The sequence below is a fragment of the Vanellus vanellus genome (assembly GCF_965231255.1).
Source record: "Vanellus vanellus genome assembly, chromosome: 27".
NCBI lineage: Eukaryota > Metazoa > Chordata > Aves > Charadriiformes > Charadriidae > Vanellus > Vanellus vanellus.
Genome location: NC_138932.1, coordinates 1,559,866 through 1,571,328, shown reverse-complemented (window position 1 = coordinate 1,571,328; position 11,463 = coordinate 1,559,866). Strand labels below are relative to the sequence as shown.

Below are 11,463 nucleotides of genomic sequence, written 5' to 3'. Positions count from 1 at the left end.
TCCCTTCCCCCTTTCCCCACCACCACGACCACCCCCGAGTCCTTCGGGTCAAACCTTGGGGGGGGGGGTGGGGTTTGGACCCCCCCCCCGACCTCACCTGGCTGCATCCCCGCGCCAGCACAATCCTGCCCCCGCCGAGGCATCGCCCTCCGCAAGGATGGAGCCGAGGCCGTGGAGGGGGGGGGGTGGCAGAGTCCCGAGCCCCTGGTTGTCCCCGAGGATGGGGAAGGGATGTGTCCCCTCCCTGACGGTGCTGGGCTCCAGGGGCCACCGCCTGCCCTCACTGCTCCTCCTTCTCCTCCTCTTCCTCGGGGAGCTTCTTGCGGGTGAAGAAGCCCAACTGGGGGGAGAGGATGGAGGGGAGGGTGGGGATGGCGGGCAGAGCCCTGCTCCCCCCCCAAAAAAGTTAACCCAGCCCCGTTCTCACCTTCCACAGGCAGAAGATGATCAGGGCCAGGAGGAGCAGCCCCCCCAGGATGCTGCCCACCAGGATCCAGAGGGAGATGGGCACCCGCTTCGCCTGGATGATTTCGAGCACCGTCTGCGGGGGGGGGAAGAGAAAGAAGGGTCCCCGGGGAGCGAGAGGGGACAGGGGGTGTCCCCGCAGCCCTGTGCCCCGGGTTTGGGGGGTGGCGGGGGTCTGGAGGGGGGGTTCCTACCTCCCTGCGGTGTGCCCCCTCCTCCAGCACCAACACGCCGCTGCCCGGGACCCCCAACCAGACGGTGCTGACCACCCTCACGCTCCGGAATTTAGCCTGGGGGTGGGGAAAAGGGGGGGTTAAAGCCGTATTTCCCACCCTGAGCTCTTCGCTCTGTCCCCGGCGGGACTTGGGGGGGGGTGGGGGGGGTGTCAGCCTTCCCTATTGCCCCCCCCCCACTCCTCACCCCACGGAAGAAGTCGTTGTGAATGGTGCGGAGGACGTGGATGGAGACCTCCCCGCCGCGGTCCAACCGCCCCAACCGGCAGCTCAGCTCCTGGCACCAGGCGTTGCCGCAGTCCTGCGGGGGCAAAATGGGGTGATGGGGGGGGGGGAAAGGAAGCCCCTGCCCCCCTCACCCCACCCCCCCAAAGCCCAGCTGGGGGTCTCCCTCAGGGCGATGCTCACCAGCCTGTCCACGCGCAGGAGATCTTCGGGGTGCACGGGGACCACCGTGGCCGTGCCCCGCTGCCGCGGCTCCTCGGGGGGGGTCCGCAGCGTGCAGGTAGCCTTGGGGGGGGGGGGGGGGGGGGGAGAAGGGGGGGGGAGAGGAGCTGGGCTCAGCGCTGGGGTGCAGGGACCACCCCCAGCCCGCAGGACCCCCCGGTTTGGGTGAGGGACTCACGTTATCGGCCAGGACGCGCGTGACGGAGAGGAAGGTGGCGCGGCGGTATCCCAGGGATGGCAGTGCCATATGGAGGGTGAGGTTTCGGACCGGGTAGCACCCCAAATTCTGCACCTGGGGGGGGGGAGAGGGGTGTAGCCACGATTCCTGCCCCCCCATCCTCCTGCACCCCCAAATCTCACCTTCACCGTGGTCTTGAATTCGGGGCCGGGGCCGTGGGGGAAGGTGCCGAGCGGGTGAACCTCGTAGCGGTGCAGGTTGGCGGCGCTGCCGGGGCGGGAGCGGGGTCGGATCGTGCCCCGCCACCACCCCCAGCCCCACAAATCCCCCCCCTCCTCCATCTTTGCCCCCCCCCAGCCCTACCTGGAGAGGAAGAGGTCGGGCTCGTAGCGGACGGGGGCAGAAAGCCGGACCGCGTTGTCCTCCGGCGTCGCCTCAGTGCTGTCGCTGGACGGGGGGAGACGTGGCCATGGGGAGGTCGGGAGGACCCTGAGACCACCCCCCCACAGCCCCCAAACCTACTTCTCGGCCACCCCATGGGGTGCAGCCCCCCACCTCTCCTACCTGCCGGCCTCCAGGGCCACCTCGGCTCGGTCGAGGAGGACGGAGCAGCTGAACTCCAACTCCAGGGTGAAGGAGACCTGGGGGCGAGCGGGGCCGTCAGCGGGGTGGGAGGGGTGCACGGGGGGGCCGGGGGGGGCAGTCCTGGTCCCCTACCTTGGCCAGCGAGTGGAAGACGGGGTAGCCAACGCTGCAGAGCCGGCGGTGACCCGCCAGCGCCGTGCACTCCAGCTTCACCGAGCTGGTGTCCTGCGGAGGGGGGGGCACAGATGTCACCTATGGCCAGACGGGGACGGGGACGGGAGCACTGGGGGGTGGAGCCGGGGGGGCTCGGGCTGAGGGGCCCTATGGACCTCCACATGAGGTGGGTTGCAGGATGCATATAGGACCAAATGGACCTCCACCTCCCACCTGGGATGAGTTGGGGGACCCCTATGGGGCCATATGGACCCCCACCTCCTACCTGGGAGGGGTCGAGGGACCCCTATGGGGCCATATGGACCCCCACCTCCCACCTGGGACGAGTTGGGGGACCCCTATGGGGAGATATGGACCCCCACCGGGAACGGGTCGGGGATAAGAATGGACCGGAGGCTCTACAGAAGACTGGAGAGACCCCAATCGCTGTCCCGGGATGGGCTGGAGGGTCTGTGCAGGGCTGGAAGGACTACGGTGTCTTGGAGGGGCCGGAGGGGCCCAGGCGGGTGTGGGGGACCCCCCCGGGGCGTACCTGCAGCGCGAGGCTGGAGAAGTGGAGGTTGCCGGAGAAGCGGAGGAGCAGGCTGGCGTTGTAGGCGTTCTCCTTCTTGTTCTCCAGGACCACGTCCACCAGCACCTTCCTCCTGCCCTTGCGCAGGACGTGGGGGCTCTGCCTGCAGCCGTCGGGGGGGGGTTACGGCCCCGGGGGGGCTCCCGGGACATGGCTCAGCCCCAGGGACCCCTCGGGGACACCCCGTACCTGGAGCCCACCATGTCCATGGTGGCCCTGAGCACCAGGTCCGTCACGCACTCGTCGTCCTCCCCGCAGTCCTTGAAGAAGGGGATCTGGAAGGAGCCGGGGGTGATCCCGGTGTCGGGGGCACCGGTGGGGGGGGGGGGGGGGAGGGGGGTGATCCCAGATCTGTCCCACCCCTTCCAGCACCCACCAGTTTCCGTACGGTGGTGGGGGACGTCTCATCCAGCACCGGCCCCGTGGATTCGGCCATGGCCAACCTCACCGTGAAGCTGAGGGGTCGCAGGTAGTCCGTGGTGTCCTGGGGGGGGGGGGGCGGAGGGGTCCCCGTGAGCCCCCCCAGATGCCGCTGGAGGGGGGAAGGGGGGAGGCGGGGGGTGGAAAAAGCCACCCGTGTCCCGTGGCGGGGTCCCGCCGTGGCTCACCAGGACGTGGAAGGGGAAGCGGAGGCAGCTCTGCCGCCCCAGCCGGAGCTCGAGGTGCCGCTGCAGCAGCCGCCGGGCGCCGGAGTCGAAGGCAGCGCGGGCGCCCGCCGTCCTCTCCTCCAGGGACACGTTGTACCGGAGCTCTGTGTGGGGAGGGGGACGGGGGGAGGGGGTCAGCACTTGGGGCCACCCACAGGGCTGGGGACACCCTGGAGGTGCGCTTGGGGACACCCCAGGGATGGTCTGAAGAAGCTCCAGGGGTGTCCTGGGGCGACAGCAGGGATGCTCCGGGGACACCCTGGGGGTGCTCCAGGGATGCTCCAGGGATGACATGTGGGTGTTGAGGGGACATCCCAGGGATGCTCCGGGGACACCCTGGGGATGTGCTCGGGATGCTCTGGGATCGGTGTATGGATGCTCTGGGGACACCCCCAGGGATGCTCCAGGGATGCTCTGGGGAAGCCCAGGGGACACCCCGGGAATGCTCCAGGGACACCCCGGGGTGCTCCAGGGATGGCATATGGATGCTCTGGTGACACTCATAGAATCACAGAACGGTTTAGGTTGGAAGGGACCTTGAGGATCACCGAGTTCCACCCCCCGCCCCGGGCAGGGACACCTCCCACGAGGTGTCATTCAAGGGACGCCCCAGGGATGCTCCTGGGTGGCTCCAGGGATGCTCCGGGGAAGCCCTGGAGATGCTCCAGGGACACCCAGTGATGCTCCAGGGATGCTCTGGGTCCAGGCACCCGCCACGTCCCCCGGCACTCACCGATCTCCCTGTCCCGCTGGCCCCGGGCGCGGGTGCCGGCGCGGAAACAGACTCTGGCCCGGAGGCAGACGGCACCGGTGCCGCCGCGCTGGCAGTTCTTCTGGATGACGTTGATGGCCGGTGGCTCCACCGTCAGCGACGTGTTGACCTGCACGATCTGGCGGGAGCTGGCAGCGAGGGGACAGTGCCACCGGGATGCTCGTGGGGACAGGGACAGCCCCCCCTGCACCGTCCCCGGGCTCTCCTCCTCTTATCGCAAGGGGAAACTGAGGCACGGGGGAGGCCAGGAGGCGCCAGGCAGGGCTGACCTGGGTGGCTCTGGGGAGCGCGGTGGCCCGGACCCGTCCCCTCCACCCGTCCCTGTCCCCAGGACTCACCGCAGCAGCACGGCCGCCCCCTGCGCCCCCACCGCCAAGTCCACCAGCCCGTCCCCGTCCATGTCCAGCTGCCCGTCCACGCTGCGCCCGAAATAGCTGAGGGCCGGACCCAGCGCTGCCGCCTCGATGCGCTGGGGAGGCGAGAGCAGGGCGAGCAGTGGCTTCTCTGCTGTCTCGTATAAGGTTGTGCTCAACCTAACAGAGCCCCCACCCCAGACGGCAGCGAGACCCGCGTCGTGTCTGTCCCCCCCCCATCTCACCTGCTTGTAATGGGGCAGGAGGGTGCCCAGGGCGCCGTGGTAGACATAGATGGCACCGCGGTGCCCGTCCTCCAGCGGAGCCCCCACCACCACGTCGTTGAAGCCATCGTGGTTGAGGTCGGGCACGGCAGCCAGGGCATAGCCGAACCGGGAGTCCTGTGGCTTCTTGTCGGCGTGCAGGGTGCCGGCGGGGGTCAGGAGCCGCTGGGGGGGCACAGGGCGGCCCTCGGTACCCCGCAGCGCTGGGTCCAGCCCCGTGTGCTCCGCGCCTGAGCCCCGGCAGGCGGAGGGGGGACAGCAGGGGCGTCCCCTGGGCTGTGTCCCCCCCCCCGGTCCCGCTGCATCTCCCCAGCTCTGCCGTCACCCCCCCCAAACCCTGCTGTGTCCCCCCAGTCCCACTGCATCCCCCCCGACCTTACCGTGTCCCCCCCAACCCCGCTGTGTCCCCTCGACCCCAGTGCCTCCCCCCAGCCCCGCTGCGCATCCCGAGCCCCCCCCCCCATCCCCCCAGCCCCTCACCTGCCCCACTCTGTAGAGGTACACCCGCCCCGTCTCCCTGCTCTGGGCACCCAGGTACATGGGCGCTGCCACCAGCAGCACGTCGGTGACCCCGTCGCCGTCCACGTCCAGCGCGCACACCTCGCTGCCGAAGTAGGAGCCGATCTGTGGGTCACAGTGGGGCTGCGTGAGGCCTGGGGGGCTGCCAGCAGCCCCCTTCCCATGGCTGCCCGCCACCTTACCCCCCCCCCCTCCCCACCCCGGCAGCTCCTACCTGCTCCCCCGTCAGTGCCTGGGCCACCGTCACGGTCCCCGTGGTGTCCATCTCGAAGAGGATCACCTTGCCCTTGTGCTGGAAGCGAGGGGCTCCGGCCACGTACAGGCGCTGCCCACCGGGCAGCCGCAGCGAGGACACGGCGTAACCTGGGGCGGGAGAGCCCGGGCGTCAGCGGTGGGGAAAACATCCTGGTGCTGGTGGTGCCGCGCCTCGGCCAGCCCGTGTCCCCAGGGCACCCAGCATCCCCAGGGCACCCAGCACGCCCAGCCACCGAGCATCCCCGGGGCAGCCAGTATCCCCGGTTCCTCCCCATGCCCAGGACACGCAGCATCCCATTTGCTCCACATCCCTGGGGTGCTGAGCATCCTTGGAGTGCTGAGCATCCTCACTCTCCCCTGCATCCCCAGGGCAGCGAGCATCCTTTGGGTCTTGAGGAGCCCTGGTTTGCCCTGCATCCCTGGGGCACCGAGCATCCCTGGGGTACCAAGCGAGCATCCCTGGGGTACCGAGTGAGCATCCCTGGGGTACCGAGCATCCCTGGGGTACCGAGCATCCCTGGGGTACTGAGCATCCCTGGGGTACCAAGCGAGCATCCCTGGGGTACTGAGCATCCCTGGAGTACCGAGCATCCCTGGGGTACTGAGCATCCCTGGGGTACCGAGCATCCCTGGGGTACTGAGCATCCCTGGGGTACCGAGCGAGCATCCCTGGGGTACCGAGCATCCCTGGGGCACTGAGCATCCCTGGGGTACCGAGCACCCCTGGGGTACCGAGTGAGCATCCCTGGGGTACCGAGCACCCCTGGGGCACCGAGCATCCATGGGGTACCGAGCATCCCTGGGGCACCGAGCATCCCTGGGGTACCGAGCACCCCTGGGGCACCGAGCACCCCTGGGGTACCGAGCATCCCTGGGGTACTGAGCATCCTTGAGGGCACCCGCTGTCCTCAGTTTCCCCCCAGGCCCAGGACACAGAGCATCCCTGGGGTGCTGAGCATCCTTCAGGTGCTGAATATCCTTGGTTTGTCCTGCATCCCTGGGGCACCGAGCATCCCCAGGGCACCCAGCATCCCCAGGGACAGAGCACCCCTGGGGTACCGAGCATCCTTCGGGTCCTGAGGACCCCTGGTTTGCCCGGCACCCGTGGGGCACCAAGCATCCCTCAGCTGCTGACGATTCCCCATTTGCCCCAAATCTCTGGGACACGGAGCACCCCCGGTTCATTCCGTATCTCCGGGCCATCCTCCCCGGTACCCAAATATGCCGCGTGGTTCTTCAGCTCCAGCGGGAACTCCTTCGCGAAGGCTTTGCGGGGTGGGACGATGCGGCCGCGGCGGCTCTCCTCCAGCACGGCCCCGTCCCAGTCGTAGGCTCCCACCGTGCCGAAGAGGATCCCATCCTGGGGGGGGGCGACACCAAAGATGGGGGGGGTCACACACGATGCTTTGGCCGGGGGGGAGGGGAAGCGTGTGTCACCGACCTCGAGGACATCGCGTGCGCGGCGATGCCTCACTGTCCCCAACCCCCCCGAAGAACGTCACCTGCCCAGCCTGGGACACTCAGCGCCCGACGTGACGGGGACGCACAGCCCCGGGATGGGCTGAGGATTATTTTCCACTTCTGCAAAGTGGGGGAACCCCCACCCCCACCCCCAGCGCCACCTCCCGCCCGGCCCCACAGCCTCACCTCCAGGAGGTGGATGGAGAAGCCGATCTGGGACATCTCCAGCTCGAAGGAGCTCTCGTTGTCCCCGTGGGTGCCTGGGGAGGGGGAAGGATGGCGGTATTCCCCAGATGTGTTTCCAGCTGTTTTTCTTGCAGCCCCCCCCTCCCCCCCCCATCCCATCCCATCCCATCCCACCCCGGGGTCCAGCCCCAGATGCGGCCCCACGTCACCTTCCAGGCTGAAGATGCGGTCACCCAACGCGTCCACGATGTCGTTGAGGGCGGCCTCGTCGGTGACGTTGAAGAAGTATTTCTCGTCGGGGTCGCTGGCGATGTACTTGATCTCGCGGATGAAATCCTCGGGGTCCTGCTGCCGGCGGAGGTAGTGCCCCAGCACCTGGGGAGAGGGGACCCAGCGTCACCCCGGGGCTGGACCCTGACCCCAATGCTGGCGGGACGGGGATCCCCCACGGCAGCACGGCACAACGCGGGGATGGGGAAACTGAGGCACGGTGCCCGCTCCTCCCGGCGGGCGGGCAGGGGGGTGGCCGGGACGCTCACCGCGATGGCGTAGCGGGTGATGTTGCGCTTCTCGCACTCGGCCAGCGCCTCGGGCAGCTCCTCGCCATCGTGGGACTCCCCATCCGTCACCACGATCATCAGCCGGGTGGCATCCGCCCGCCCGCCCCGCTCGGGGCTGAAGGCTTCGGTGCTGCCGGGAGGGAGGGGCGGTGTGAGGCTGATCGCGATCGTGACCCCGATCCCAATCCTGACCCCGATCCCAATCCTGACCATGATCCCAATCCCTGTACCAATCCCAACCCTGACCCCAATCTCCATCCCATCCCCATCCCATCCCCATCCCCATCCCCATCCCATCCCCATCCCCATCCCATCCCATCCCATCCCCACCCCATCCCCATACCATTCCCCATCTCATCCCCATCCCCATCCTCATCCCCATCCCATCCCCATCCCCACCCCATCTCCATCCCCATCCCATCCCATCCCATCCCATCCCATCCCATCCCCATCCCCACCCCATCCCATCCCATCCCATCCCATCCCATCCCATCCCCATCCCATCCCATCCCATCCCATCCCATCCCATCCCATCCCATCCCATTCCCCATCCCCATCCCCATCCCATCCCATCCCATCCCATCCCCATCCCATCCCATCCCATCCCATCCCATCCCATCCCATCCCATCCCATTCCCCATCCCCATCCCCATCCCCATCCCCATCCCCATCCCATCCCATCCCCATCCCATCCCATGCCATCCCATCCCCATCCCCATCCCATCCCCATCCCCATCCCCATCCCCATCCCCATCCCATCCCATCCCATCCCATCCCATCCCATCCCCATCCCCATCCCCATCCCCATCCCCATCCCCATCCCATCCCATCCCATCCCATCCCATCCCATCCCATCCCATCCCATCCCCATCCCCATCCCCATCCCATCCCATCCCATCCCATCCCATCCCATCCCATCCCCATCCCATCCCATCCCCATCCCATTCCCCATCTCATCCCCATCCCCATCCCCATCCCCATCCCATCCCCATCCCCGTCCCCGGTGCCCACCACGCCCGGTGGATGGCGAAGGCGGTGCGTGTCTCCCGTCCCTCCTGCCGGCTGATGTTCTTGGCCGCCTCCACCACCTCCTCGGCCGTGCGGTACTGCCCCAGCACCCACTCGTGCACCGCCCGCTCCCCGTACTGCAGCACCCCCACCTGCCGCGCAGACGTCGGCGTCACCCCGGGGCTGGCGTCACCCCAGGGATGGCAGCACAGCCCTGGGGACGGTGGCATTGCCCCAAGGATGATGGCATCACCCCAGGGATAACAGAATTGCTGGCAACACCCCAGGGATGGTAGTATCACCCCAAGGGTGGCATCACCCCAAGGGTGGCATTGCCACAAGGGTGACAGCATTGCCTTGGGGACAATGGCAACACCCCAGGGATGATGGCATCACCCCAGGGGTAGTGGCATCACCCCCCAGGCTGGCATCACCTCAAGGATGGCATTGCCACAGGGACAACAGCTTTGCCCTGGGGACAATGGCAGCGTCCTGGGGAATATGCCATCACCCCGGGGACAATGCCATCACCCCGGGGATGATGGCATCACCTGAAGGGTGGCATCTCCACAGGGAAGCCAGCAGTGCCCTGGGGACAATGCCATCATCCAAGGATGGTGGCATCACCCCAAGGGTGGCATCACTGTAGGGATGACAGCATTGCCCTGGGGACAATGCCGTTACCCCAGGGATGGTGGCATCACCCCAAGGGTGGTGTTGCCACAGGGGTGACAGCATTGCTTTGGGGACAACGGCATCACCCCAAGGATGGCGGCATCACCCCAAGGATGATGGCACAGCCCTGGGTACGATGGCATCATCTTGGGGACTTCATCACCCCAGGGACAATGATGTTGTCCAGGACGTGGCATGACCCTGGGGCCACCAGCACGGCCCCGGGGCCACCGGCACGGCCTTGGGGTCACCGGCACAGCCTTGGGGACACCACCTCACCTGGATCTGTCCGGGTCCGATGAAGAACTTGCTGAGGACGTTGCTGAGGAAGTTCTGCACCTCGTACCAGGGGTAGATGCTGTTGGAGCCGTCCAGGACGATGACGATGTCCATGTAGGTGGAGCAGCCTGCCGGGGGGACACACACACACACAACACGGAGCTGACACCGGCGTGGCACCTCCCGCCGCGTCCCCCCACGCCCCACCGCCGCCCCCCAACTCACGCTGGGCCGTGGGCGCGATGGTCCCCACCGGCCGGAGGTCACCGTCCAGCCGGGCGCAGATGCCGGTGCTGAAGACGGAGGTGCCGCACTCCTGGGACCAAAGCGGGGCGCAAGCCTGGGGAGGGGGTGACGCGGGGGGGGGACACACACACACACACGACACACACAGACATGGGCTGGCACCTGTCCCCGCGCCGCCCCGCGCCTCAGTTTCCCTCGGGGGGAGTCTCCTCTCACCACGAAGCCGCCATCTTTGGAGTCCAGGAGGGTCATCCCCAAGTGGGCGCCGCGGCCGGGGGGGGGGACGAGCCAGGGGGCCGCCGAGCCTGGGGACGAGCCGTGCCGGGGGTCAGCACCGGCGTCGCCCCACCGCCGGTGACCGGCCCGCACCGTCCCCGTGGCGGTACCCAGGTTGGCTTTGGCACAGGTGGCGTTGGGGGGTCCCACGCGGCACTTGTAGACGTCCCCTTGGCCGTCGCCGTCCCACGGGGCGCCCACCAGCAGCCTGCGGGGAGGTGACGGCGTGAGGGGACACCGCCACCGGGTCACCGCCACCCACACCCCCCCACCCCCCCGCACAGGGCCTCCGTCGGTATTTCGGGGCGCAGAGCCAAACGCTGCCCGCCCCCGCCGCCGGCACCGCGCCACCGCGCCTCCGCCACCGCCGCTCGCCGTCCCTCTGTCCGGCCGTCTGTCCATCCGCCCGGCCGTCTGGCCGGCATCCCGCGGGCACCGGGCTGTGTCGTCCGTCGGCCCCCCCCCCCCCGGGTTTACCCATGGGACCCCGATTTTGATGCCGGAAAAAGCCGGAAAAGCCCTTTTCTGCCCCCAGCAAACAGCCGGGAGCCTCTGCTCCCCGGCGCTCGGCCTCGGTTCCCCCCTCCCTGCCTCAGTTTCCCCTTTCCTGCCTCAATTTCCCTTTTCCTTCCCCAATTTCCCCCTTTCCTGCCTCCGTTTCCTCCCAACTTCCCCCTCCCTGCCTCAGTTTCCCTTTTCCTGCCTCAATTTCCCCTTTCCTGCCTCAATTTCCCTTTTCCTTCCCCCATTTCCCCCTTTCCTGCCTCCATTTCCCCCCCAGTTTCCCCCTCCCTGCCTCAGCTTCCCCCTCCCTCCCTCAATCTCCCTCTTCCTTCCCCAATTTCCCTTTTCCTTCCCCAATTTCCCCTTCCCTGACTCAGTTTCCCTTTTCCTTCCCTGATTTCCCTTTTCCTGCCCCAGTTTCCCCCTCCCTGCCCCAATTTTCCCCTTTCCTGCCTCAGTTTCCCTTTTCCTTCCCTGATTTCCCCTTTCCTGCCCCAATTTCCCTTTCCTGCCTCCATTTCCCCCCCAGTTTCCCCCCGCCTCAGTTTCCCTTTGCCTTCCCCAATTCCCCCCCTTTCCTTCCCCCATTTCCCCCTCCCTGCCCCCATTTCCCTTTTCCTGCCCCAATTTCCCCTTCTCCGCCTCATTTCCCCCCCCCCAACTCCCCCCCTCCCCCCCCCCCCAATTCCCCCCCTCCCCCCTCCCCCCCCCCGCGGTGCGCTGTGTGCGCGGTGTGTGCGCGTCCCCCCCCCCGCCCCCCCCTCCCCGGGTGCCCCCCCCCCGCC

At 68.0% G+C, this 11,463-nt stretch overlaps 1 protein-coding gene across 1 annotated transcript; it reads right to left on the bottom strand.

Moving 5' to 3' along the window:
• Nucleotides 1-144: 144 nt before the first annotated feature.
• Nucleotides 145-10,599, bottom strand: ITGA10 (integrin subunit alpha 10; the record flags this gene model as incomplete). The annotated part of the gene is made up of 29 exons (XM_082496096.1): nucleotides 145-340; nucleotides 428-541; nucleotides 660-755; nucleotides 886-999; nucleotides 1,107-1,208; nucleotides 1,324-1,437; nucleotides 1,506-1,590; nucleotides 1,687-1,770; nucleotides 1,888-1,964; nucleotides 2,041-2,133; nucleotides 2,615-2,756; nucleotides 2,843-2,928; nucleotides 3,030-3,137; nucleotides 3,262-3,404; nucleotides 4,034-4,200; nucleotides 4,411-4,541; nucleotides 4,671-4,874; nucleotides 5,190-5,333; nucleotides 5,443-5,591; nucleotides 6,699-6,843; nucleotides 7,131-7,204; nucleotides 7,340-7,505; nucleotides 7,670-7,820; nucleotides 8,702-8,850; nucleotides 9,653-9,780; nucleotides 9,878-9,992; nucleotides 10,115-10,203; nucleotides 10,285-10,382; nucleotides 10,457-10,599. 29 exons carry the CDS (start codon nucleotides 10,597-10,599, stop codon nucleotides 281-283), a joined length of 3,471 nt encoding a protein of 1,156 aa, XP_082352222.1. The 3' UTR covers nucleotides 145-280.
• Nucleotides 10,600-11,463: the final 864 nt, after the last annotated feature.